Genomic DNA, 27,630 nt, shown 5'->3' with positions numbered 1-27,630 from the left:
TCTACACTCACCTGGAGCAGAAGTGTGACCAAGGAACATGGATTCCTTGTCTCTCTGTGAAAGCCTTGGTGGTGCTGATGTGCCCAGTGTGTAGCAGATTCTACAAGGTGCCTTTTCAGCTACCACGTCACCAGCCTGGGACTGTCCTTCTGCTGGAAATCCCTGGCAGGGCTTCTAGGCAAGATAAATCCAATGGATTTATGCCATAACCACTGCTTTTTGGAAAGGGCAGCTGAATGTTATGTTTTCAGTTCTATCCATTTGGCCTCTCTCCTCACTTTGGTCTAGTTTACTTATATGAACTACATTTGTTTTTCCTAGAAATAAATTAGATGGGAAGAGATAGTTACAGCATCAGAATCAAATAAAATGAATTGCTGTCCTTCTTACTAGCTCTCCTATTTTTCTGAAAACCTTGATGGTACATGGATGTGGGTGGCAGGAGAATTAGTAAGACTATGATACCCCATGTCCTTTTCTGGAATAGCAGTGTTAGAAATAACCAACTGGACAGACTGTTGCTGAAGAGGTCAATGTTACTACAAAAGGCAAAGAACTTCATACTTAAACAAAAGTATGTGCTTAACAAGTGCATTTCAAACACAGGTTTGAGATGGAAACAATCTCTGACCTCTTTCCAACAAAAAGGCTTTGCACAGAGGACTTCCAGGAGGTGGCCCGAGAACTGAAATTCCCCTCAGGAGCAGGAAAAGGTGTGTTACCTGCCCCAGGAAGTATGTGGAGAAGTGAGAACAACAGGTTTTCATCCCTGCTCAGTGCCAGGAGGTATGTGTGAGCGCACGAAGGGGCCGTGGCCAGCTGGCAGGAGGGCACCTGCTCAGCCCTCTGGGCAGAAAGCACTGTGCACTCAGAGTCACGCTGCTTTATTGAGTACCAAGCCACAATATTGCCTTGAAGCTGCCTGGAGCAGCAGGGTCTCTCCTTTTGTCCCTAAAAGAATCAGCAGGACACCACCTGCTATATGGACAGTAAAAATAAAAGTGTCTCTGTTCCAACTTGCAGCGTCCGGGGAGGTTGTGCAGTTTCCATTGACCCAGGTACCGTGGCAGACACGCGCTCCTGGATTAGCCATCGGCATCAATCCTGTGAGCTGTCAGGGAGAACAAGGAATGGACACATGCTAGAGCCCACCACCGTACCAGGGACAGGCAGGAGCATTTCTGGCTGCTAATTAAACATGACTCATATACACCTCCCAAGGCTTCTGGAAGCTCTGTTAGCTGGATGTGCTGCTCACACTGGCCAGGGAGCTGATCTAGAGCTAACAGAGGTCTGTGCTCTTGATCCAACCTGCCAGACCCACAGAGGTGACAGCAGAGCTTGCCACAAGCAGATACTTGTTTCACAGAGTTATTGCAGCAGGGAAGATGTTTTGGCAAGTAAGACAAACGGGGATAAAGAAGAAATCTGGCTCAGGCCTCCAACATGCCTCCATACATTCAATTCAGTCCCCAAAGGGTCACCCAGTGCTGTGAAGTGTCTGAAGGGACACTGGCACCTGTGGGAGGCCTCTGCTTCCAACCCCAGTTAAAGACTAGCTGGTACAAGCAGCTACAGAGCTTCTGCAGAGCTCTTTTGGGCCTTGCTGCAGAGGCATGTCATGGTCAGTCCATTCCAGTAACCTGTTCTGAGCCCCAGAACCCCAGTTCCGTGTGCTTCACCACAGAGTTGAAGCAATCGTTTCGGTTCCCAAAGGAAGAAGCTGGGCAGCCCGTGCTACTTACATTGCTTTGGTATCCTAAGGGCCTCGTTGTCAGCTGACATCACTTGGTGCAGAACTCCTCGGAACTGATAAAGCACTTTCAAACTCTTCTCCTCTCCCACGCAGGGGTCGTAGAAGCCTGGCAGCCCAGCCTTGAACCAGAAAAGGACAAACTGAGCATCAGGGAATTGATTTTCACAGTTCTTCAGCTGGCCAAAAACATTTATTAGTGCCAGAAAAAGTGTCATTAAAAAAAAAGGAGTTTTGCTGCCAGCAAGGTGAGATGCTGAGGAATCACCTCCGCAAGTTTTGCATACATAACAGTAAACCAGGGGGTTGGGAAGTTTCTGGTGTACAGCCCCAGGATCTGCAGACACCGAGATGCTGTTTCTTTGGCACTGGAAACGCCCAGAGGAACAGAAGTTCCCGGGCATTCCTAACACTTGGTACGTAAATGTCTTCTGTGAACTGATCCAGAGTCACTGGAGGGATCCCCTGACAGGACACCACATGGTTCAACTGAAATTCTGGGTCACACATTTGAGTCATGGAGTCTGGGCTTTGACAGAACAGCTTCGACAGAACGTACCTTGGAGGCCTCTGTAAGGATGAGTTTAGAGTCCTTCACCAAGCACTGCAGGGGCACAGTCACATCTATTACCTTCACCTTCTCATTCTTCCTGCTGTTGTCGTTAACAAACTTCCCGTACCAGGCGTTCACTATAATCAGACCTGCATGTCCCAGGAAATCACAGCTGTGGTGAAAGGCTTCCTGCCATGGCTGGACAGACATTGACAAAAAGACCATCCAAGCATTTTCTCTTGCTTTCACCGAGATTTAATTCTCCTGTCCTGGACCCACTCTTCTCAACCCAGAACAACATGTCTGCTTGGCTGTTTGTTAGCAACCTTCAGCACCAGGATAGAGTGACAAGACTTCAGTGCCACATTGATGTGACAATCTGAGTGGATGTCAGTTCACTCTGGAACACTCTGTGGAAAATTGGTAGTAATCATCAGAGATCAGATTGCCACTATGATCGAGGAATAACGGGATTGATCCCATGTGAGGGAGAAATCAGTGAAAGCTAACCTTGAGACTACAACTTTTGCACATATTTATATACACACCTCTCTTTGGTGGAGAGGTGAATCCACACTGATGTCTTCAGTCTGTTGATCCACCTCACAGCACATCCCAAAATAATATTCTGTGATCCCTCCTAAGCTCAGGCACACGGAGCTGAATCACAATGGGACTCCCCTACTCTGGGCACAGCAGCAACTACGCTGCGCTTCATCAGGAGTGGGAATGAAGAAACAACACCTTTGTATTGTTTCTTTTTCTCTCCAAATTTATACAAAAGAGCAAATGATATCATAATCTTTACCCATTCTGGCCTCCTCTGCTTCAATTATCCTTCGGACAGACTCCTGCATTAACCGGACCTGTCACAACACAAGTGGCAGAGCAGAAATGATGCACGGTCAGACACTGTGGCCAAAAGAGAAGAGCCCAGAAAAGAGTTTCCTTTCACTAAGGGGGACCAAGTTACAAGAAAGACTCACCGCAGCTTCAGCCTCCTGCTTCTTCTGCAGGATGTCACTGGCTGTGTTCTCCCTCTGCTTCTCCAGCTCTCTGGCAGAAGGCAGGCAACATCACATCAGGAATACACAGTAGATGGGATTCAGCCACAGACTGGCACATGTCTGCCTCTCCCCCCTGTCCCCAATTACAAGTGACCCACAACCTCACACAAAAGAGCCCTAGTGAGACTCCCTCGCTCTGAATGTGCAGCACAGCCTGGCAGTCTCACCTCTCCTTCTGCGCCCTGAGGTAGGGTTTGATGACCAGCCTGTGCATGGCGAAGTAGATGACGAGAGGTCCCACGGTGGCATAGAACACGGCGCTGGGAAGCAGCTGATCTGTTAGGTGGACAGGGAAGAAGTAGGTCTGGCTAGCCCTATTCAGCCTGCAACAAAGAGCAGAGGGACAGGTAAGAGTTGAATGTGCTCGATGAAGCACACTTAGCAGCAGGAAGGGTAGATGAACAATGAGCTCAAAATGTTAAAAGTCCAAGAAACTGAAAAAGCCAACGGTAAGAAAGGCAGCTGACACCAGCCAGAGCCACATTTCAATGAAGCAAACATCTCTCGTGATAGTACCTGACCATTGTACAGTGTTTTTTTATAATCTTAGGAGAATAGGAAATTTGGTCATTAATTTCCCCCAAAAAAGGCAAAAAAGAAAATGCTTCTAGAGAAGGCCTGTGTTCACAACACTAGCATGGGCCTTCAGGGCAGGTGTATATTAGTATTTTTCTGATGCTTGTAACAGTATTTATTTTAGAAAATATGAGCTTCCTGAGTTCTTCAGGCCCTTCAGCAGTTTGGCATCCTGCCTGCTGTGAACTGCCTCTTCGTGAACTGCACCTTGTTAGTGGTACAAACACCTGCATTAGGGAATGGTAACTCCCTAATTCAAGCACACACTTGTGTGAAGTGTTACACAAATAGAATCCAGCCCTACTAACAGTATTTTCAGAAATCTTCCATCCACTTACCAGAATGCTCCAAACCTCACTTTAAGCTGTATTTCAGAATATTCTGATGCACACACAGAGGTGGCTCAGGTTGTGAGTAACACCAGCAGAAGGCACTGCTTACCATGGGCACTGCTTGTGTCAGAGGTGAGGTAGCTGCACCCTCTCCCAGTGATGTATCACTATACCTGTACTGCCCTGGGACTGGGACCTTCTTACTTGAATATACAAAACAGAATCACAGAAGTTATGGTCAGCCTCTGCAATCTAGAGCTGTAATCTTGAACCTACTTGATTTTCAAGGACACTCCTTGGGGAACACCAACACTGACAGTGGCTCCTAAAATGCTGTGTCTGGAAATCTTCCTCTCTGCTCCATATTCCACTATGGTCCCAAAGAAACCCGCCCTAGAACGACAGAACCAAAAACTGGTAAGACAGGGAAGACTTTTTCTCTTTACTGAATCCTGTAATTTCCCAACAAGTAAAGCATGGAAATACATCTGCGTGCAGCAGATGTTGGCCTCTGGAAGATTCACTGTGTATCTCCAAGGTGAGATTAGCCCTTACAGTTTGCTCAGTAGCAAGAAAAAAAAAACAAACAAAGAACTTCTGGCTTTCTTACTGGAGATGATATAGACATATCACACACAAGTATTTTACGTTCCACATAATCAAGCCTCCAAGACATTCACTTCAGTCTTTACCAGATTTAAAGAATAGAAAAGCAGATTCGCAAAGGCCACAGAAGCATTTGGTTTGTGTGGAACCTGGAGGCCTACAGCAGCAGAAGAGGACAGATTCCTCAGGTTGTGAGTAATGTGAATTTCCTCTTGAGCACTTACTTGAGAGAGCCTTTCACTCGCGTTTGATCCTCATCCTGAAACTTATGCTGGTAACTGACCATCATGAAAGAATGGGGGATTCCCAGCTGAAACACAAGAGGCACGAATGTATGAAAACATACTCTTGGCCACTGCTGAACTCTCCCCCCAGTTTCCTTTCTCATCCTTGAAGTAGCACAGAACACAGAGCAGTGCTTGACACAACCTCTGCAGCCTGTTACCTACACTGGGTGCACCACGGGACGGTACCAACTGCTCCCTTAACCCCTAGTCCCAAGCCAAACTACTGCCAAGACAGGAAGGTGAGATCCCTCTCTCCCACGGGGCAGGACTGCTGTCCCCACGGCAGCAGCAGGGCTCTCACCTGCAGCGCCACGGTGAAGTGGCTGGTTTTGGTGTCCCGGACAATACTGGTGTTCATGGCTGACTGGATGCCCCACCGCCACTGCAAGTAGCCCATTGTGTTCTTGTCAAGGTTGCGGGCCAAGACTGTGGTGAGGCCGGGGCGGACCCCGCGGGACGAGAACTGCAGGGCACAGTTTGTGGTGATGAAACTATGGAAGTGAGGAAAGACTCATCAGCGCTAAAACACAGGCTCCCAGGTGGCCTCAAATTTCTTCTTGCCCAGGAACTTTGCTGAATGCCCAGAGACTATCCCACAAGGAGTGTGACACCCAAGCTTTCAGGGAAAAATCAAAACTGCCCTGACCACAGCAGTGCCCAGGAGAGTGCCCTGGTTTACTGCCTGTGCCCAGGTAGCTGCTGCTCCCGACCTTCCCTCCTGTCCTGAACGTAACCGCGCAGTCTCTGCAGCGCAGCACACTCAGCTGCTGGCACAGACCAGCCCTGCTATTTAGTAACCCTCAAGCATCAGCCCCAGAAAGCAGCACTAAAGCTCTCTACAGGGAACAAGAATCCTGTACAAGCTCTAAGGAATGTTGTATTTACTAAATTAGAAACTATAAGTGAAGGAGCCTACACTGGCTCCTACAGTGCTCTGGCATGAGACTTCAATCACAGCCCTTACCTTGTATTCTCATTTGCAACCTAAGACTTCTATTAATTTGTGAACAGACACCACAGTAGTGGCTAATTGGTATTATTTCCCAAAAATACAACACATCATCTCCTGTTTTGCTGTCAGAAACTCCCTCTCACACATGGAAGCCTCAGAAGAGCTCCCCATCTTTTGTTCTGCTCCCAGAGCAAACTTCTGTTGCTCTGACTGGAGATCATACCTTAAGTATCATGAACCATGAGAACATCAAGTACAAATCTAAGGATATGGAACACAGACCCTCCTTAAACTGGAAGTATGACAATGGAGGGCACCAACACCCAGATATTGTACAAGTATTTTGACAATACAAGTATGACCTCAAATCTGAAGAGGAAATACCTTATTTTGTAGGACAGAAAACAAATCCAGAATTAGGGTGGAAGACAATTCAAGTTATTTACTTCCTTAGTGTAAAATATTAACCATTAGACCATTTTTCTAATATTTACCATCTTGGTGTAAGATTACGGAATATCTTCAGCCCAAAGAGAGGTCCATGAAGGTCTCCTGCTCCAAACTCCAACTGTTCAAATGCACAATGCCAGAGTGTTAGAAGAAAACAACCGGGACAAAGTATGTCACAAGTGTCATTTCCATCACAGACATTTTACACATCTGAGCAATGTTTACCACCTCTTTCAGCACTCTCCCTTTCCTGCAGCTTGGCATTCAGAAGAAAAGGTATCTCTCTGAGTCAGGGTTTATGGGTAAAACAAAGCCAGTTTCATACAGCTACATACTGCTACTGGCACCTGCTCTGGTCACTCCGGGGAACATGGAGAAAACACCTCCCTCACAAAATCTTTATGCAAATCAAAAGCCTCCAGTCTATGAATTCTCAAACAAGAGGAAATCTCCCCCTCCCTCAAGCTGAGGAAACAGGCTAGCAGGAGCTATTGTGCAAGAAGGAAGGCACAGGCAGCAGCCACCTGCCAGCTATACCAGTGATACCACGAGCATGTCAAACAAAGCCCAGCTTGCACATGGCAACACAGGACCTTTCAGCTGCTCAGTCCATATCTGCTGGGCACTCAAACTATTTCCCCCACAACTTCTTCACTATCACGCTGCCTAAGGTGCCTGATCACAGCATTGGAAGGCACCTCAGAGCCTTCAGACAGAGAAATTAGAAAGACTAGAGACATCAGGTAATAATTCTGTCTGTACAAGTGAAGTCCAAATTGCATGGTCAAATGGAGAGGGAAAAAAATAAGAAAAACCAAGGTTTGGCCTTCCCTTTCTCTCAAATTCCTTTAAGAATTCCTTTTTCTACATTCTACAGAATGTAGCAAATAAGAGGCGAAACACAGACAAAGTTCCCCCCCCCCCCAAAAAAAAATAAACACTGGGTAACAGATGGAATACAAAACTGCATAACTCTTACCTCTCCCCATCCCTTGGCAGATGTCACTCGTCTCAGAGCAAGATTAATTGATCCCCCTCCATTCCCATTCTGGGTGGAAAGGTTACCAGACAGTATTGCTGTGTCCGTGGCAGTCAGGGGTGCCTGAAAAATCAATATATTGTTACCAATAACTCTGATCCCACTTCACACAATTAGTGCATGTTCTGCAAGGATGTAATCACATCTTTGGAGTGTATGTGGTTTTGTAGTCGAATATCAAGTATGGCAAAAAGTGACATAATTCTTATGGTACCAGACACTTGTGACACCTGTCATGTACCTCTTGAAGTCCTGACCCTGAGCTGCAAATTTAGTCGTAGACTAAATTTCTACAACTCTCTGAGGAAACAATTCCTGTTCTTTTCCTTACCCACATCCTCAAAAATGGATGCCACTCGTTTTCATCCACTGAACATACCATATTCAGTCAGAACTGGATACTGAGCATCCCCACTGGCAGGAGGGCAGGACCACTTCAGCCCACAAACCAGTCTCTGGAAAGCTGCAGGGCAAACCCACCATCCTGCTGGCCCTGAGCTGCCTTTTCCCACCTGGGCTGGCCACTGTGTTCCCCCCACATCCTGGTGAGAACCCCCGAGCAGCATGTTCTGTGCCTCATTCGCTCAGGCCCTGCTCACACATCCGTGTTCACTCTCCTTACCTCGATGGACTGGGATATGTGCATTTTGTTTATCTCAATCTGGGGAAAGCTGCTCCCAGGCACATCTTCGTATTCCTCGTCATAACGATCAAAGAGGTCGGTGGCGTCTATTCCCACACTAATTGTTCCCTGAGGGATGACAAGTGAAACAAGCACTTAGCATTAGCAAACATCCAACATACACAGGACAAGTGGCTAAAGCATTCCTGTATATGATCACATTTTTGTGTAGTTTTCCCTTTTTCTGCAATTACCTTTTCCACTCTAAAATGAATTTCCTAATACATAAGACAAACAAATGTCAGTGATTACAATATTCCAAAACAGCAATATAAATCATCAGACTGGAGAAAGGGAAGCTTTTCAGCATGAACTCAACTTGCAATTTTTCTATTATGACATATTACAGAAGCAGGTAGAACACCTTTACACAGCGGGTTTCTTCTTCGCCCACAAATAAATCTGCTATGTCAGTACCTGAAAGTTAAGATAATATATTTCAGAAATTGATTTTCCTCAATGGAACTTAGCCAGAAAGCCTCTATTGCGCTGCTTCTTATGAGTTATCTAAACCAACTTAGTTCTAACCTGCATCATTCACTTGCAATTGACCTCATTAGTCAAAAAACCTCTTCTCAGTGTTTACTTTTTGATTTCTGATGCACCAAAAATTGGACAAATATTTTAACATTGAAAAGTACCACTATTTTCAGGAGAACCCTGCAACAGGGTTCTAACCACACTTGGAAGCTGGAGATTTTCAGAGTAATTGCACTCACTGTTCTGTGAGGCAGCACCAGCGACCAGCTCCTGCCCCTTCTGCACTTTCAGGAATCATCTGCAAAGTCACCTTCAAGGGACTTCAGACCCTACAGCTTCTCCAGTTTCAGCCCTGTCTTGCGCTGTGCTGTTCCTTGAAAGGAGGTCAAAAGGAGAGGGAAGCAAGGGAAAACCACTAACCGCCCTGGAAGGGCACAGCTTGTGCTAGCAAACACCCATTGGAGACCACCTTGCTGTACTGGGCTTACTGGTGCTGTGATGCTGTATGTATCCACAGCATTCCTGGGATTCATGGCACCTAATTTCTCTAAAACATATTCAAAATCTTAGGATTTCCTTTTTCACACCTGCGAATTGTACAACAAATATCCCTCCCAAGGAAAAAAGTAAACCACCTGAAGCTAACCATGAAAATCCACAGACCCATTCAGAGGAAAGGAGGCTCTCCCTGTTCTGGCTCCCCAGCAGACCTCCCACTCCTGCATCTTTCCCTGAGGTGAACAGTGGACCCTGGGCAGACCCTCCACCTCCCACCAAGCAGGTGAAGTCACCCCAGAGGTCTGTGGATCCTGGCAAGGAAACTGGTTCAGGCGCAAGCACAGGAAAAGCAGCAGATGGTAACGTTAAAAATATTCCCAGAGAATGATAGCACCCCTATGCCACCGGATAATGGAGGGGACTGCGGCTGCTCCAAGCTCCCAACAGCCACCTGCTCTGAGCATGGGAAGTGAGGAGCCCTCCCCAAAGGAAGAGGAGCAGGAGAGAGCTGTAAGGCCTGCTCAGAAGCCAGTGCTGCACAGCGCAGCAGCTGGCAGGGCAGGGAGTGGGAGCAGCACTACGGAACCATCAGAGCCAGGATCAGCTTTTACAATCACCTTTATTTGCCACCCTGGGAACAGGAAACAGGCTCATGGAATTCACAGGTGTGCCAGAGGAGAATATACTCCCTCCTTTTTTCTTAGGAATTTACCTTAAGGAAGATGACACCTGGAAGCTGTGCCAGGCTATGCCTTGAGGGACCTGCATTCCTTAGATGTTGACCTTCCACAGCAGGAAAATTTAATTTCTCCTAACACAGAGTGGTTCTTCTCAAATCAAGTAATGAACTTTTCAACCCTTCTGCATGTCTTTGAAAGCAAAAACAAAACTCTAAAAGCAAATAGGAGACTCAATTCCAACCCTCCAAATTGCCTACATCCGGTTATTGCTCAACATTTCTGGTTAAAATGCTTTATTTTTGTGGAACTGTTTTCTAGAACTGACAAAATGTTGCAAATTTTACAATAACTTGCGCTCGTGTATGAAACGATCACAGCTGCACTCCCCAGTTCCACGGGAACACTGCCTGGAGAGACATTTCCATCGGCTGCCAACCGGCAGTTGCTGTAAACACCCAGATGGCTAATTTTATCCCAGGACACAGGCCGAGACTCACAGAGCAGCTCACAGCCACGGCGAGGCACCCAGGGAAAATGTCACATTCCTGAAGCATGGAGCAGCATCAGTGAGAGATAACCGTGCCCCTCTCTGAGAACATCTCTCTGGTCCCACTCACCCGCACCTCCAGCAGGGCTCTTTCACACAGGTCCTCACCTAGGCTCAGCACAGTGGTGATAATTTGGGGATCCACCCTTGGGACCAGGATTAAGTCTTTGCTTACCTTTGGATTAGTTCGCTGCTGCAGTCTCCTCTCTTCCCTTTCTCTCTGCAAACGCTCAAATTCTTCCCTGATTTCAGCTGCAGTTCTCTTTCGTTCCACAACCTGCTCAAAAAGAAATGAGAACCAAAGGATCACCACACTGAGGCTGTTCAGGGCATTGCACTGCTGGAGGGACGGAGGGCCATGAACCTGGGATGCGCTAACACACTGCCCCAGCTGCTGAAAGCCAATCTGCACCGATTTCAATAGTCAAGAGTTTGGAAGGAAGCACCCGGACCAAATCAAACGGCAGGCATGAGAGAAAACGCCATGCTTTGAGAGAAGGGAATATGGTCTTGTTATTTCCATTCCCTTGACAAAACTAGGGCAAAGAGCTTTCCTACCACAAGTACTAGACACAGCGCTGTTATCCTCAGCAATCCATTAACTGCTCTACCGGGTCTGGACACAAAAATGAAAACAACTGAAAGTCTCTGGCCTGAAGTAAACTGATTCAGTGAGAGTTCTGTGATTTTAGGCTATGCTGTTTCACAGCTGCTTACCTGACATGGCTCAGGGAATGAGGATTTTAGGGTTTTGGTATGGATAGAAAGAGTACTGGATTTGGATTTTCAAAATAAGACCAAGTCTGTGAAAAGCAGTTCAGAAATGTGTTACATGCTGCCACTGCTCCACATTTCTGGCAACTGACTGTAAAATTGACCTCGGGGCTGACCTGAACCAATACCATATGATTCTGCTGCAAGTAGCATAGTGCAATCAACTAGGGCTGGCAGAGGCCAGCAAGGGACTCAACAGCAAGACAGCCACAAATAAAGAAGTTCTCTTCCAAAGCCCATAAAACCCAACCAAAACCAAACCAAACCAAAAACACCAAAAAAACCCCCAACAAAGCCCAGGAAGAAAAAGTAATTTCAAACTCAGAAGCTAGCTGAGAAGATGTTTTGGATGAAAAAACAAGTTTCGGATGAAAAAGATGGGACTAGATGCACAATAACGACACATTCATTTCAGACAAAGATGTTGCCTGTCATGGTAATATCCTACCGGGAACTCTGAATGTCAGGTTTATTGTTCTCTTGTTAAGTGCAAAACCCAAGCGTTCTTTGAAAATCCATCACGGTGTTTCAACAGGGACAGAGAGAGACAGAAATAACTAACCAAGGATGCCTTCACCCCAACAGACATTTATTACCAGCCAGGTGTCAATGCAGCTGATAGAACAACAACGGTAGATAAAGGTGAGTTTAGTCACGGCCACTGGCCATAAGGTGCTCAATTTCTCTCACCTCCCAGCCTTCCATCTCCAGTCCTCTCCTCCCATATATGTCATAGATGGCTCTGGTCTGTGGATCACTAAGCACTGCAAATTAAAACCAAAAGAGAGGAGAGAACTCAGTTTTCAATCTTCTCCTCAAATTCAGACCTTCCCTGCTCTCCAGTAAAAGCTTCCACGTGTCCTAAAGCCTAACTAGGGACAACGGGAAAGACTCCACCTGTGCTCGAGTCCAGTTAGAAGGAGCAAATCAGTCAGAGACAAGAGAGAGAGAGAAAAAAAAAAAGCTCATATTTGAGGTCGAATGGAGGAATATTTGTTAATCATTCTGCCTTAGTTTCTCTTTAGGCTCCAGGACTGGGCACCCAGATGGGTGCACCTGCTTTATAACATGGATGGCTCCGACCAGTTTCTACTCTACCTGCACTCCAGGTGCAACTTGCACACCAGGATGTAAGTAAATTTCAGCTTAATTCAGACTATTTTAAAAAGGCTTTGGCATGAGAGAAAAACTCTGCTATGAATCAGTTGTCTCTATCTCAGTCTGAGCATATGGAAGAACTTGTTGGGAAACAATGCAGACTGCAGTCTGGTGACATGGAACAGAACCTTGGGATGCAGCAGTTCATCAGTACAATATGAAACTGTCTTTCTGTTTGAACATTTTCCGTGGTCATTCTCCTATGGAAGAGGCATTCAGAAGTAAGGGAAGTGATGAGAAGGTCATTTACAACATGCAGCAGGTAAGTCAGAGACTCCACATCTCATTCCCTGCAGCATTTATATGGCATTTCTCCTCTGACTTATGGGATGGAAGCATAAAACAGCATTGCTAAGTATCAGCAAATTTAATTATTACTTTGTAATAATAAATAGCTTCAAAAAGCACAAAGACACAGCTCTCCTAGAAACCCCACGAAAACAGTTTTTGCAAAGCTCAGCCTCCCCCTGACCTTCATACGCTTGGTGGACGAGGTTGAAGAGCCGCTCAGCCTGTGTTTTGAGCTCGGGGTCGCGGTGCTTGTCGGGGTGGTACAGCATGCACAGCCGGCGGTATGCGGCCTTCAGCTCCTCCTGGGAGGCCTGTGAAAACACCAAAAATGAACTCAAGTACAACCAATGCCATTTCCACAAGGCCACTCTCAAGATCAGCCCTCAAAGGGAAGTGCATCAGCTGTTACATGACACTGCTTTGGCCAAATCAGGAATGGACTACTGCTTCATTATGTAAGTTAATAAAATGTTCAATTATCACACGAGGATCATCCACACTATCTGTAGCAGAACAAGTGACTTCAATAACAAATTGTACTCATATTTCAATCTTAACCCCCAAGGAGACACTTTAACTATCCAAAAGCACAGACCTTCCACAGCTGTAAAAGTAAGAAATGTAAACCCACAGTTTTACACTCATCCCAGCACTGCCACAGTCCCCAGCACCCTGCTGTGCTCCCCAACACCCCGTTCTGCTCTGCTGCAGGGTCTGTGTTGTGCTGAGGGGAGGCAGGTGCATCACCTGCCCACGAAGCCAGGGACAAATAACCGTGAGAACAGTGTGTCACCAAATGCATCAAGAATGAACCTGCCCTGTCCTTTACCACAATCACTCTGAGACCTCATATAGCACGTGGCCTCATTCCAAGGACACGGATGGCTCTTTCAGAAACAATGGAGTAACCCCCCCACCTCCTTCCATTATCATCTCTCAGGAGACAACCTCCCAGGGGTGCTATTCTTGGACTCCAGGGAATCCTGGTAACCTCTCCTCTCACCTCATGCTGCTACAACCCCTGCACTGCAGCCCCTGTCCATTCCTTGGAGATTGCTTAATGCCTACTTTTTAGAAGTGCAGTTGCCAAAATCAACCAGAACTTCTCCCCAGCAGAGCTTCACAGAGCTACCAATCGTCCAGTTCCCAAAATGCCCAGGCACAAACCAGTTCCTGAGCACAGGGGGGCATTCCTGGAGGAACATGCAGAGGAAAATAATCAGAACCTGACAGTTCTGGCTGTCCCTAGGGGCTGCCACAACAAGGACTCAGCACAGCCAGTGAGGGGGCGCAGCCAGAGAGGGACATCAACAATGGGATTTACAGACACAAATTCCATTTACTCTTAATGGTCTTCAGGGAACAAAGACAGCACAGTTTCCAAGCTTTCACTGGGGAAATAAAGGCCTTAAAAGGTCATTTCGTTTCCTAAAGTAACATCTTTTTTCCCCCACTTGTGGCAAGGATGATTTTCATCACAGAAATGCCACTCATCGATGTATCAACACCAGGAATCCACCTAGATTTGAGGACAGCTCAGAATAAATCTTTTCTCTAAGTGTTTGTACTATTTTGCATTAATAGTTTGAAATTGTATAGCTAAAGGGTAGCTGCCAAATTTGCTGTTTCAAGACAGTAAGGACAACTACAGATTAGCTTTTTTCTTTTTACTACTCTGTGCTTTCTCGGATATCAAATTTAAACTCGATTGGGAAGGCAGGGGAACATATAGGCCCAAAATGGGCCTATAATTAAATCAAATTAATGATAAATGGTTCAATGTGCTATTGATTACATCACAGAAATGAGCAGGTTCATTTTTCATAAATGCCATATTCAATAAAATGTTAGATTGGGCATTTCATCATCACCGATGCTCAGATCATTGGTTCAATATTCCATGAGCAACAGCCTCTTTGAAACTGCTAAAGAAACCCTGACAACATTTCAGATTGCCAGGAAATACCTAAGTCACTAATAATTGTATGTAAGCTACATTTTTATTACCAAGACTCTGGGCAAAATTAAAATGCCTCCCATCTCCCTACTTGGGGTTTAAAAAGCCTCATTTGATGTCTCAAACACAGCACAACATTTTTAGCAGACTAACATCTCTAAAAGATGAACTATTCACCCGCACACACACCATCTCCACTTGCAGGCTCCCACCCCTCTGTGGGATCCCAGCTCAGCTGCCCCATCACCCTGCGGTTCAGCACGCAGACATGCTCTTCACTGCATTCCACTACAGGGCAGTACTGCTGGCGTTAATTAGCAAGGGGCAATTAACAAAGCATCCACTCCGCTCTGTTGGAATTATTCCCTTGCAGACCCCTTTAACTCAGTTGCAGCTGCCTGCTGCACCAAACCTGAATGCCTTGCTCTGGAAGCCTGCCTAAGTTAACTATTAAACCCTCCCTCAGCAGTCGCAGCCCCGGTGCGGTTCCCACCTCTGTTTCAACCTCCACGCGCTGCTATTTGGGAGGAGGAGTTATGAAAGCTCCCAAGGGAGGTACAAGCGTGGCCCCACTGACTTCGAACCACGCCAGCGGTCTCGAGTTGCACAGAAACTTTTCTAAAAGGAGTTCTGCAAACAGCTCAACCGTCACACACTGTTCCTTCAGGAATGTGGCAGATTCCCACAGATGAGGCACGGGAGAGTGTCCCTGCAGTCCAGGGACTGACAGTAGTCCCAAAGGGAATGTTTCGAAGCTATCAGGCTGAATCGTTTCCAAGTCTGGATCTTCTACTGCACACAGTAATGGTGGTGCAGTATGAGCTTTGTCCGGCTCCAGGGGCAACATCCAGGACAATGGGCTTGAAAAGAGCAGTCTGTTTATGGATACACACACACACACATAATATACTGCTGCTGCATTTGCTGAAAGAAACTACAGCATAGCTCCTATATTCAGATACTTGGAGATTTCCCTAATTATTACTATAAAAATTAGTTGCCTCCCATAAAGTTCAGAACTGATCCAAAACTGCACCAATTAATACCCATCTATTCTTAAAAGTGAAATCGAGGAGTCTCGATCCTTCTTTTATGGTGGGAGAGCTGTTTTGCAAAAAATAGCGGTGTTTCCAAATTGGAACCCCTCGGTAAGTGCCCCCGGCCCCGCCCGAGCGCGGCGGGAGCGCGCGGCCGAGGGGCCCGGGTGTGACCCGCGCGCGGAGCTGCACCGGAGCTCCCAGACCGCTGCAATTCGGAACAAAACGCACATTTCTCGGCCTCGGCCGCCCTTCGCCCGCCGCACACAATCGGGAGTCCCGTGGCCCGGCCCGAACTCTCCCGTCCCGCCACCGGCAACGGCTGCCCGGCCTGGGCTGAGGGCGCGCCGCGGGGACGCCGCTCCCGCCGCAGTGGGCAGGGGGGGGTATCATCCCGCCCGGCTCCAGCCCCAGCCCCAGCCCCAGCCCCGGCCCCGGCCCGCGGCCGCACCTCGCGCCGCACGTTGAGCAGCCCGTAGTAGTCCTGGTTGTCCGGCGCCTCCTCGCCCAAGGCCGCCGCCATCGTCCCGACCTCTCACCCCGCGCTGCCGCTGCAGCGCCCCCCCGCGGCCCGGCGGCCCCAGCGCACGCGCACGAACGGGGGCACCGCCCCCCCGGGGCTCGCGCGGCCCAGGCGTGTGCGCGTGCGCAGCGCGGGAGCCGGGAGGAGGAGGAGGGGGAGGAGGAAGAGGAGGAGGAAGAGGAGGAGGAGGAGGCGGCGGCGCGAGGTGAGTGAGGGAGGGAGCGAGAGAGACTGAGGGAGACACTGAGGGGGAGCGCGGGCCGGGCCGGGGCGGGCTGGGACACGGCACCGGCTGCTCCGCCGCGCTCCGCTCCGGCCGCGTTCCCCCTCCCGGCGCCCTGACACGTCCTTCCCGCCGAGGTCGCTCCGCGGCCGAGCGGCGGCTGTGGCAGAGCCGCGGTGCTCGGGGCCTCCGTCCGCCCCGCTCCCGGTGCGGTGCCTGCCCGGTGCCTCTCCCGGTGCCCGCCCCGTGCCGCAGGGCCCTCGGACCTGCCCAAAGGGCCGTCGCCCACCCTGGTCATCGACGGGACCTGAAAGGTGGACGGTGCTCCGAGGCCTCTTGCCGCCGTAGCAAAAGGGCGGTTTCCAAACTCTGCTGTGACCACCGAGCCGCTGTTCCGTGACCGACTCCCGGCTCCGGCGGGGCTGGCGGAGGGGAAGCTCGGCAGCCCGGTGCGGCACAGGGTCCCGGGGCAGATCTGAGCTCAGCCGTGTCGGACCCGCGGGCGCAGCAGGGACACACCGAGGGCAGAACGTGTGCTCGTTTGTCACCAGTAGATCTGGAGCAGTTTTCCTTGGATCGATAGAGCTGCTTTGGCTTTTGGAGTAGAGAACAAGGGCCTGGAGTTCACGCTGTGCTGCCCTCCCTGATGGTGGGTTAACCCAGCTCTGAGTACCGAAATAGAAGGAAATGTCCCCAAAATGTGCAGAGCACAGAGCTTTTAGCAGAAGGGCTGCCCGGTCGGTTTGTTAACCTGAGTGCTGGCAGACAGACTGGGTGCTTGTTGGCATCAATGCTGTGATAAGGCTGTCAGGAAGACAAATGCAGCCTTTCCTGCTCGTGAGTGGTTATTCCCCGGTGGCTGGGTCTGATATTTGTGAGGGGATGCTGAATGGTTTTCAGGTACTGCTGTCTGTAAGACCTCTCATTAACACCAGTGCAGCCCAGCGTGGAGCTGGAACTGCGTGTTCCCATTCTGAAGCTCAGCTTGTCTGCTTTGGATTTTGGATCTTCACGTAACTTTTATTTGAAAACAGGAATGTTTTAATATTTAATAAGGGTGAGGTTTTTTTTTCTGATCTAAGGGTAGTTAACAGGGAAGTATTGATTGTTTTATAGCAGTTCCTCTGCACTCCTGGTAAGTGAGAGGCAGTGCTTGGAACAAGAGGTGCACAAAGGATCCTTGTCTGAGAAACCATGTGGAAATGGGTCTGTTCTGCAGGGGAACATGTCTAGCACGACTTTTCCTCAATGAAGCCACCTGCTAGATGGATTTTGTTTCCACGTGGTTTAGGAGTCATTGAGTCTGTGCAACAATGCAAAGGAGACTCGAGTTCTGAGGATGTCAGTTGCCATAGCAACACTATTTCCCATGGATTTTGGTCCTGTCATAATTGTGCTCTTTTTCTAACGTGATTTGGGAGCTGTGTGGTCCTTGGGGGGGTTAGTACCAGAGTTACTGGGGGATCCTTCCCCTTACCAGACTGATCTAATGCTTTCCTAAAAGACCCAGCTGCTCATTGCTGGCGCTGGTTGCTGTTCCCTTGCATCACAGATGATTCAGGGGAATTTTTTGGGAATGTTCCACAGGTGTCACATCTTGGCAGGGAAATACAGGAGGAGAGAAATACGACTTTAGGGAGCTAAATATGAACTGTGCTTTCTAAGCATATAGAGAGAGCTTTTTGAAACTCTGCATTATAACAAAGGAAAGGTAACATCTATGGCAAAAAGCAATTTGAGGGGGAAAAAGAAAGGTAATAGAAAAAGAAAAGCAGTTGTTTGTGCTTTACTGAGCTGCTGAGGTTTGGCCCGGGGTGCAGCATCCTCTTGCCCACGTCACTGCTCACAGGGTCTGGGTGGGACACAGTCTCTGCAGCAAGGGAAGCAGCCCCCAGGACTCAGATCTGGGTTTAGCTGGCCGTGTGCTGCCAGACCTGTGACACCACAGCTGCTGCTCCAGTGCAGCGTGCTCCTCTAGTAAGCTGTGAGCAGCCTGACCTGTGGTGGGTGATTCCCCTCTGCTGCGGTGGAGCCAGAGATAACAGAGACCTTCATCGCCGGGGTCTCCTCCGCACGTGTGGGCTGGATGGAGCTGCCCTGCTCGGCCCCAGCAGTGCCAGGAGACTGAGGGGCCAGTGTAGCAGATTCTCCCAGTGACTGAGATCACGGAGTCATCGCTGGAAACCTGCCCCCGCACAGAGTGGTTTTGCTAATATTAACTTTAGTTCCATTGCAGCTCAATGGAGGGAAAAACTAGAAAGTGCCATAAATTCAGTGGAGCTTGTCAAAGCTGTCAAATTACCCCCTGACAAAGCTCCTGCCTCTAATGACTACAGCATCAGCTGGAGGGAATGTCTTTGATGGGGTAACAGCGCCAGGGCCCAGCACTGTTACACTTGTGATGTGCTGTCATTGGGGCCTCCAGGGCACCAGTCGAGGGTGACGCTCTGAGCAGAGTTAGTTCTTAAAAAAAAAAAAGAAAGAAATAATTCCAGGGATGTAGAGTAGCATCTGGTCCTCTGTTCTCAGCCAGAGTAATGCTGACTTCTAGTAAAGGTCTTCCTTGGTCCCATTTCTTAGCATTAGAAGTCCAGGGAGATAATATCTTTGCACGTATAAAAAGTGGTATTGATTTCCTGTTACTATTGTCCTGAAATGTGCACAGGGTGTCTATGGAGCAGTGACAATCCTCCATCACCAGCTTTATGGGAAAAGAATGGTTATTGAATCTCTTCCCATAAAATATAATCTCTTTCTTCCTTCCAGAATTTGCCCACTCCCGTGGGAGTCCCTCATGTTATGTCTTGGAGAAAATTGATTCTTTTTGTCTCCAGTTTGTAGGCTTGTGTTAGTTTTATTTTTAATTTGGCTCATGTGATATGAAGTGAAGGCTTCCCTAACATTAAGCATGCTTTCTCAGTCTTGTACTGCTTCTCTTTCATATAGATTAACACTTTCAGAATATTTTAAAGCACAATAAAGATATTTGTTTGGCACAAGTCTCTCTTGTTGTTGCTAGAAATTTTTTACTTTGGGCAAGTTATTGCCCTGCTCTTTCTTTCCAGGCAGGGCTGAAACACTGACAGCTTTTCAGCTGCTTACAGATAAATTCTGGGTAACTTTCTGGAGTCAACCCATGCTGATTTACTGCAGATGAATGACACCACGGTGGAGAACACAACTTGCAGTGTTGTCTGCTCAAGGAGCAGTGTGGTCTTTCAACTTGAACAGTGGCAAAAATACTCTGTCAAATATGTCCTTTCCTCTGTGTAGCAAATGACTGACTATGGGATTTTTCCTTTCAGGGAGGAAATGGCAACATGAATTCATAGATGATGAGTAGGATGCCAAAGCCAGAGATGACAGTGCTCTTGAAGAAATGCTGGGTAGAACAAAAAGGTAAAAGGAACAGCTAATTGAGTGCATTTCAGAGCCTGTGGGACTTCGTGGGGTACCTTTCCTCATGAGGCAAATGGCACACCCCCTCAAACCAGAGCTCAGTGTTCTGAATTCCCTCCTCCTCTGTTTTGCATGAAGTCCCAGTGCTGCCTCTCACTCCTGACCTGCTCTCTCTGTGCTCAGGCTTTCCCCAGAGCTGTGTCGCTCTGTACCCAAAGCCCGTGACACTCATCCTTTCCACCCTGTCCTTGCATGCGCAGGTGCTGCAGCTCTCCCTGTCCCGCCAGCCCAGCACTCACACCAGGTCTCTGCTACCGTGGTTGTGCTGAGGGCAAAGCCAGCAAAGAGCTGCCCTGGGTGGGTTCATTTACAGCCAGTGCTGTGCTCCAGAGCGTCGGCCACTGGTCAGTCATGGCCAGTTCTGGCTGTGGACGTGCCCCTGGGCAGGCGCACGTGGCTGCAGCATTGGGAGTGCTCTGCAAACAGGTGCGTCTTCCAGGGATGAATCGCTCTGCCACTCTGCTGCCTTTTACTGCATTTGGTTTTAATGCTGTGGAGATGCCCAGAGGAATCACTTCTTATTGGCTCTTTCATTCTGAGAAATTATCTCTGTAAGGGAGGCATGATAGTCCACCTGAGGACTTGGGGAGGTGAGAGGCAGATTTAATCACACCTGCAGAGTGCTGCACACTGGAAAGGCCTTATGATGATCATCCAGTGGCAGCAGAAGTGGTTGAAACAAGTGACGAGGAACAAGAAGACCTTTAGTAGTAATGTAGTCCTCCTTTGGATATTTTTGTGCTTGTTTAGGGCAGACTGACTTTAATCCCCGAAAAGTCAAAAGCAAATGTTCTCCTTGAAAGTGTTCCAGGTTTGTAGTGGCGAACTGCGTGTTGCCCCTGCCTCTCAGCTCTCTCTGGCAGCAGGTGTGTGGGACACCAGGGTGTTTCTGGGGCAAAGCAGAAGATCTTGGTAATAGTGTGTAAAGGGTTGGTATATATAAATAACAGTTCTATTCTGCTGGAGGCTTTGTCTTTGAAACAGCAATCAGGGAGGAATTCACTGTAGTTTAGGTGCTGGTACCATTTGGTAAACTGGAGCTCTGAGTATCCTTGGAGCCTCCAGCCCGGTAGGACAAGAGCCTGTCATGGGGCAGAGCTCTGCACCCTGCCCATGTTCAAAATATCCTCTAAATATACTCTGAAATACAGATTGGGTTTTTTTGAATGATCCTAACTTGAATAAGCTGTCCTACAGTTCAAATATATGGTGATACAACTTTTAGTTTAATAACACCAGAGTTGAGTATTCAAGGATACTTTAAATAATAATTAACAAGTTTCTGTTGTTGTCAATCCATATTTTGGGAGATCTCATAGTTTTGTCTGTCCCTTTTCTGCATATGTGTATGTTAAGGCTGTTGATGTATTTTTCAGCTATTTCTATAAACTTGGATGTAAATCTGTTACATTCTTTGAGTTTCAAAATTCTTCACCATCAGTCTGGAGAGCTTTGAGTCTATAAAACCGGGCTCCATAAAACTGGAGTCTGTGGTGGCAGGAGCCATGTCCCTGTGGCAGTGCCAGTTCCCCAGAGCCAGGATGTGTTCCCTGCTCCTCCTGCTCCCTGTTTGGGGCTCTGGAGCCCAGCCAGCGCTACACCGGTGGCAGCTGCAGCATCGGTGAGGCCAGGTGAAATGTGGAGCAGGGAGGTGATTTTCAGTATTTGCTGCAGTTTCGAGAGCTTGACAGACATGTTATTTTACTGCTCATGCTGCTAAATGTGGGCTCAGGGCCGATGCCCAGTGCTGGTGCTTTAGGGTGACCAGTGGCCACTGGCTGTGCTCAGCATCGCCATTGCCAGCTCTGGCATCATGGCACGTGCTTTCCACTCAGCAGTGGCTGGACAGCTCTGAAAGGACCAGATTTGGCATCAGCACTATCCCTTCTGCAGGCGTTGTGCTTCGGGTGGTGCCAAGTCCTCACTGCTTCTGCTTCCTTGCAGCACGTGATGTTTGGTGTGACCCTGAGGACAGACAGTTGCCTGCTGCACTAGCTTGTGGTTTTTCCCTCAGCTGTGTCAGCATTCAGGTTTTCAGTTGCAGGGGGGAACATCAGTGGCTGTTACTAGAACTTGGGGCTCCATGGTTTTCTAATTTTTGTTTGTGGAGTTTTACTGGTTTTGGTTTGGGGTTTTCCCCCAAGAAATTGTGGATATTTTTAAGTAGTACACGTTAGTTCCTCAGATGAGCCATTCACTGCAACCTTGGGAATTTTAATCCAGATATTCGCTCTCAACAAACTTGCCATGATGAATGACCATACAAGCGCTTTTGTGCAGAAAACCTTTCGGTATCGCTAGTAAGAACATGAATTGGAATTTTGATTGTGAAAATTATTGGCAAAGTTTGGTCATGTGGAGCGGCTTTTACAGTGTGCGTGATGGGCTGTTGATGGGTGTAAGCAGAGATCCCAGGGAAGGTCCCAGGTTTCCTGTAAATATTCAAGTGAGGTTGTGCTGACTTACTGACGTACTTGTGCTGACGTGTTTCCCTGGCAGAAATGGCCCTTTGGATAATTGTTAAAATAAATATTAAATACAGACTGATGCTGTCAAAAGGAGAACGCAGATCACTTAACACTGAAAGTGGCACTTCACAGGGACCTTTTGCAATTTGTAGTTCAATAAAAAGGGTTACCCCTGTAGGAATATCCTGTCCTTGCTTATTCTGTCCTTGTCTGCAGTGCTGACAGGATCACATTCCTGGTTTTACCTTCATGCTGTCCCAGGCTGAAATACTTCATATTTCACACTCTGGGTTCTATAAATAATTGATATACCTGTCTTAGCAACTGAGGATCAGCAGCAAATTGTATTATTGTGAAGTAATAGGGATTTTCTGCATTTTCTTTACTTCTTTTCATCTCTAATTTTCGCACTGCTACTGAGAGTGTAGGAACTGATTTACTCCACTTTGGGAGAAAAAGTACTACTGTTCCAGTGTTATTGTTCCAGTCCTTCAGGGGAGAAAGTTCAGGGGAAAGTCAGAACTCACAAATGTACCATCTCAGTGAAGACAAGTTATTTTTGCGTATTTGCTGCTGCTACTGTTTGGAAATGTTTCTCATTCTGTTCAACTCTCATGGGTCACATGGGAAAGAATAGTTTTAATGGTTAGATGAGGATTAGGCAGACTTAGAAGGAAACTCTGCTCTGTAGCTAAAACCAGTGAGAAAGTATTAAACCAATCATTTTTGCTGTAAGAACTGCTGCGTACCCTTGCTGACAGAGCAGAAGGGGTTTGTGTGATAAGGCACCATCAGGTTGCCCCGGGAGAACTGGAGCAGCTGTCCTGCTACAGTGCCACTGGGAGCAAAGCATGAGTGACTCTAGTTTGTGACACTGGAATTACACTTCCATTTGGTTTACCTATTCATAAATAATGATGGGAACAGTCAGGGAAGTTCCTTCTCATTATGAATTTATAGCATGGCGAGTCCAGTTGGGGTAGATTACTTTAAAGATTTGGGATAGTGCTTTCAGCAATGATGCTTTTTAATTGAAAGCTTGAGTGCTCTGTGTGCTAATGATGCTCCTGGAGGGAATCACAGGAGCATATGATTGGTTTGGTGGAGGGGACTTGGTTTGGTAGTGCCAGCACAGGTTCTGGGCAAAGGGCAGAGCTGGGAACGTGCTGTCTCATTGAAGATTGCACTAAAATTCCAATTGAGGCGACCACGGATGACAATCATATTCCCTCCTTACATGGAATAATTTGATTGTCTTATTAGAACAGAAAGCAAAGACAAATGTCTGGATATAGTGTAGGAAATTGTCTTTACTAAATCTAGCTCAGCGCTTATGAGGACTGTATATATTATTTGATTTTGCCAGAATTACATAAACATGGGGGGAAATTGTTAATGTAAGTTGACTACTGGAATAAATCACAGCATAATTATTCTTTTTTTTTTCTGGCTAAAATTAGAATTTGATATAGTGGTCAATAGACATTTTCTTTAATTTTTGAGACATAATTTCTAATAGCTAGTCCAAATGAATTGGAGAAAGTTGCTGCAGAATTGAAAAAATAAATTATCCAAATTTTATGGTGACTTACTGTTAAATCCCCTTAGTTGGAAACTTTAATTTACCTCATATTTCAGTTTTTTCTCCTCTAACTGGCTTATGGGTGTATATTAGGGCAAAATAATTGTTACTTTTTTGGTGCCACTGGTGTGCTGGGAGCAGGCACCAAAGTGAAGCCAGACCCCTGGCTCAGCAAAGGCTGAGGGGCTGCAAGGGCAGTGTGTGGGACACAGCGGGGCAGCTGCTCCCCGGCACTGCTGCCTGCAGCAGGCTGACCCTTGGCACCTATGTCAGTCCCTCTGGAGCTGTGTGATGTTGTGCTGGGGTAACTGGGGCTCCAGCACTGCAACCCCCTGGCTGGCTACGTGTTTCCTGTCTGGAGCCAGTGCCCGTATAGAAAAACAAAGCATTGTTGGCCCTGTTCTTCATTAAACAGGTAAACACTGTGTGTCATGTTGAGGCTACCAGCTTAAATATCCACAAACTCTTTATGGGGTTTTGCACAGCAAAACATCTTTCCTCGGGGTGCATTAAAGCGGCCAAGGCTCTTGTGTTATGCTTCACTTTAGCCTGGCGTGAATACCCACCCTGTAGCCAGCAGAGTTTTACTACAGATGATTTGAGTGTAGTCTTATATTTCTGAGGGAAAGAAATGGGCTCAGAACTGCAGAAGGAACAGCAAGAAGGATGGATCTAAACCCGAGTGTGGAAGGGGACTGAGCTCAGCTTCCTGCTAGGGGAGTATGTGTTTTCATCCATTCTGAGTGAGTCCAGTATCCTTAGGTCCTGGTAAAGTATATTCTCTTCAACTTCCACACATCGTGTTGGGCCAGTTACTTGGATGGCAGAGCCTTAGGCACAGTATACTTCCTGGAGAACCTTTTGGAAGAAATGCATGTTTTGGGGCATTTACCTGTTTTTGCTGAACCTTGGAATCGGCAGCTGTACATCACAAATGCAGTGATGTGTTGTGAGTTCACACACATTGTCTTGGTTAAGTCTTGGGGTTATTCCTAGAAGAAACACCTTTGGATTCTGTCAGTGGAGAGAGGAAAGGGCAAAAGCATTTCATTTCTATCGTGAGTTTTTTTAAGCATCTCTCTTCACACTCATGAGAGTATTTTTGTGAAAACACTTGTCATTCCTTGCTTCTAAATCACAGAATAACTTTTTGCAAACAATTCACAAGGAATGGGGTTCCAACACGGTCATTATGGCTATTAAACCTGTCTGAACTGTTTTCCTTTGTGCTGCTTGCCATAACAATGGTGATGTGTCATTTGTTGAATATCCATAACAGGATATTTGAATATATTCTTTACACTTTTACATCTGCATATAACTCAGCATGCCAAATCATTAACCCAGTTAACCAAGCCAGACCCACATCTGCCATGGAATGACAATGAAGATTTTTAAAAGAACTTGGTATTTCACCTCCCTCTTAATGAAAGCAACTCAGACACCAATCACCATCATAGCAGCAGCTTTTATCAGCGTGCCGATAAAAATTATTCATGATTCAGACTGCACAAACTCTTGGTACATCTCCTCTCTTGCTGCTTATCTGTGCATGTGCCCCTGGAAAGGTAAGAGCGAGCCAGTTTATCCCACATCATCCATGCATAGAATCATGTGCAGTTCAGTAACTCTGTACCTTAACAGCGATTTGAGTTTTAAACAGTGGGAGCTGGGAAACCTGAAAGATACCAGCAGCACTTCAGTTCAAATGGCTTCTTTCTTATCATTTTATTGCACAGAAATTAAATGAAAATATTTGAGGCTTTGCTGGCACACTGGATGAAAAATCCCTGCTCAAATAACATCTGTGGTATTACACAGATCACACTGCTGTAGTAACCTGTGTGTACTGCTAACATTAGGTATGATTTCAGGTGCGGGAGATTCATTTCATTAGGGATTTGTGTCTCCTGGTAAAAGAAGCTCATATTGAGGAGGAGAACAGTTCATTAGCTAGATGTAGCAGAGTTCATATGCTGCTTCAGTAACCCCTTAAAAATGCTTTATTCATCCTCATCCGCACAAATTCACATAGTGTTTGCGGACCAGGAAGGATCTAGGAAGCCAGGCAGTGCTCCCAAAGACGTGATAGGGCAGGGTGCATGCTGCTGTGGAGCCAGAGTGGTTGTGTTAGTCCTGGCAGCAGAGCTGTTCCCAACTCCTGCAGCGGCAGTTCCTCCATCCCCAGGCTGTGCTGGCTGGGAGAAGGAGCCGATGTCCTGAGCAACCTTCTCTCTCTGAGAACGGACCTCGTTACTCTCATGAGCCATAGAAGCACAGAAGGAACTGCATGAGCTTTGGAGGGAAGAGAGAGATGGACACCTCTGTGCATGTGTGCAGCTGACTTGGTGGTTCACTATGAGGATGGTCTCAAGGTGATGCGATCCACGTGAAGTCCCCACAGTTCCCTGTTCCAAAGGTGCCAGTGAATACTGAAGTGAGGGCTGTGACCAGAATGAACGTTTGTGCCCATCTCCCTGGCAAGAAGGGGAAGGCTTTTTGTGGCAGCAGCTGCTCTGTGTGTGTGTGGGGCAGCCTGGGGTCTTTTGTGGTGTCAGCTACGAACACAGGGTGCTGCAAAATGAGCCAAACAGCTCTCTAGCATTGTTGTGTTTGGTACCACACTAAGGATCTGTGTCAGCTGGAGGAGCTGCGTTGGCCCTGCCATTTCTTTCATCTACTTTTTTTTTACTTGGTCTTGCTTGGATACCCACGTGGAAGCTCAGGCCTCCTGTGTATGCCGGCCTGACATCCCTGGGGCAGGAGAGCTACGGGGCTGGAGGCGAGCTGGCTCAGAGCAGAGGCACTGTGGGCTGCGCTCCGTGGCTAAGCCAGGTGCCCATTTCTTGCTGGAGAAGAGGCAGCAAGGCAGGTCTGTCCATAGGGGCTCTGGCACCTGCCACCCTGAGTGGAGGGCTGGGGAGGAGCTCAGAGGGGGCTGGCCCTGCACACTTCACCAAGGCGTCACCCGAAGGTCTGGGACCTGCCTCAGGGAGTTGCCTGTTCCTCAGCACCCAGGGATGCCTCTGTTAGTCGGGTGTTATCTTTCGCCATAATGCAAACTGTGAGGTGTAACCTCACATGTGCGGCTACCTCATGTCTCTGCTAAGCTTATGGATTGTCTTGGAAGAATATCCAAGGAGAGACATAAATTCCCTGGAACTCATTGAGAAAATGGTAGCTCTTTGCCAATGTGGCAATTAGAAAAGTTTCCATTTTCAGCATATTTTGAAGAGCAGAAGAAAACAATTGTCTTGGCTGATCCTGTGGCTGCATTAGCATTTGTGGGTATTTATAGGACACTGTACCAGATGAGCTTTCTGACCGTCGGGAGTGAGCCTGTCATTCTGGAGCCTCTTCATCAATGTGCCTTTCACGCTCCACAAGATTAGCAGCTGCTGAAAATAGGAAAAAGGAATTTTCCTTTCTTCTGTCTTAGAAGAGACCCATCACACCATCCTCCTTTCGTCTGGGCTCAGAAGGAGCTTCGGTCCTTAGCAAAGCCAGAGCACCAACAGGTCTTTTTAAAGAAGTTCCGCTCCCAGGAGGATCTAAGGGAAAATATCCTTTCTGTGTGTTTAGTAGCACACATCAAAGGAAACAACCGTTCCAGTCTTGGTTTGCATTGTGCAGGCATTAGCTGTGGTCCAGTTCTG

At 47.5% G+C, this 27,630-nt stretch overlaps 2 protein-coding genes across 3 annotated transcripts in view; one reads left to right on the top strand and one right to left on the bottom strand.

Moving 5' to 3' along the window:
* Window positions 1-868: 868 nt before the first annotated feature.
* Window positions 869-17,741, bottom strand: DNAJC11 (DnaJ heat shock protein family (Hsp40) member C11). Of its 2 annotated transcripts, none has more exons than XM_027889342.1 (16): window positions 17,724-17,741; window positions 12,907-13,036; window positions 11,967-12,040; window positions 10,678-10,779; window positions 8,238-8,366; window positions 7,556-7,678; window positions 6,621-6,694; window positions 5,476-5,665; window positions 5,112-5,197; window positions 4,558-4,674; window positions 3,541-3,696; window positions 3,293-3,362; window positions 3,115-3,172; window positions 2,313-2,455; window positions 1,746-1,875; window positions 869-1,111 (listed from the first exon to the last, which is right to left on the bottom strand). In XM_027889342.1, exons 2-16 carry the CDS (start codon window positions 12,992-12,994, stop codon window positions 1,086-1,088), a joined length of 1,566 nt encoding a protein of 521 aa, XP_027745143.1. In that variant the 5' UTR covers window positions 12,995-13,036; window positions 17,724-17,741; the 3' UTR covers window positions 869-1,085. The 2 variants fall into 2 exon arrangements, with proteins under 2 accessions (XP_027745143.1, XP_027745142.1); XM_027889341.1 differs by lacking the exon at window positions 17,724-17,741 and adding an exon at window positions 16,171-16,293.
* The window catches only part of CAMTA1 (calmodulin binding transcription activator 1), a 218,925-nt gene continuing 207,695 nt past the window's right edge, over window positions 16,401-27,630 (top strand). The window contains exons 1-2 of the mRNA XM_027889328.1: window positions 16,401-16,447; window positions 19,771-19,864. Coding sequence (XP_027745129.1) covers window positions 19,798-19,864 — 67 coding nt within the window. The 5' untranslated portion in view covers window positions 16,401-16,447; window positions 19,771-19,797. The remainder of the gene's footprint in view (window positions 16,448-19,770; window positions 19,865-27,630) is intronic.

This window comes from Empidonax traillii, unplaced genomic scaffold, assembly GCF_003031625.1.
Source record: "Empidonax traillii isolate 1590-97213 ecotype Southwest subspecies unplaced genomic scaffold, ASM303162v1 scaffold259:size690984, whole genome shotgun sequence".
In the NCBI taxonomy this organism is placed as follows: Eukaryota; Metazoa; Chordata; class Aves; order Passeriformes; family Tyrannidae; genus Empidonax; species Empidonax traillii.
The sequence above is the reverse complement of the archived record's forward strand: the minus strand, read 5'-3'. Positions and strand labels throughout refer to the sequence as shown.

Coding starts and splice junctions, on each gene's coding strand:
- DNAJC11 (XM_027889341.1), bottom strand. CDS start 16,242: ATGGCGGCGGCCTTGGGCGAGGAGGCGCCGGACAACCAGGACTACTAC. Junction 5,198..5,475: donor ACTTCACCGTGGCGCTGCAG/GTGAGAGCCCTG, acceptor CTTGTGTTTCAG/CTGGGAATCCCCCATTCTTT. Junction 3,173..3,292: donor AGCAGGAGGCTGAAGCTGCG/GTGAGTCTTTCT, acceptor GTGTTGTGACAG/GTCCGGTTAATGCAGGAGTC.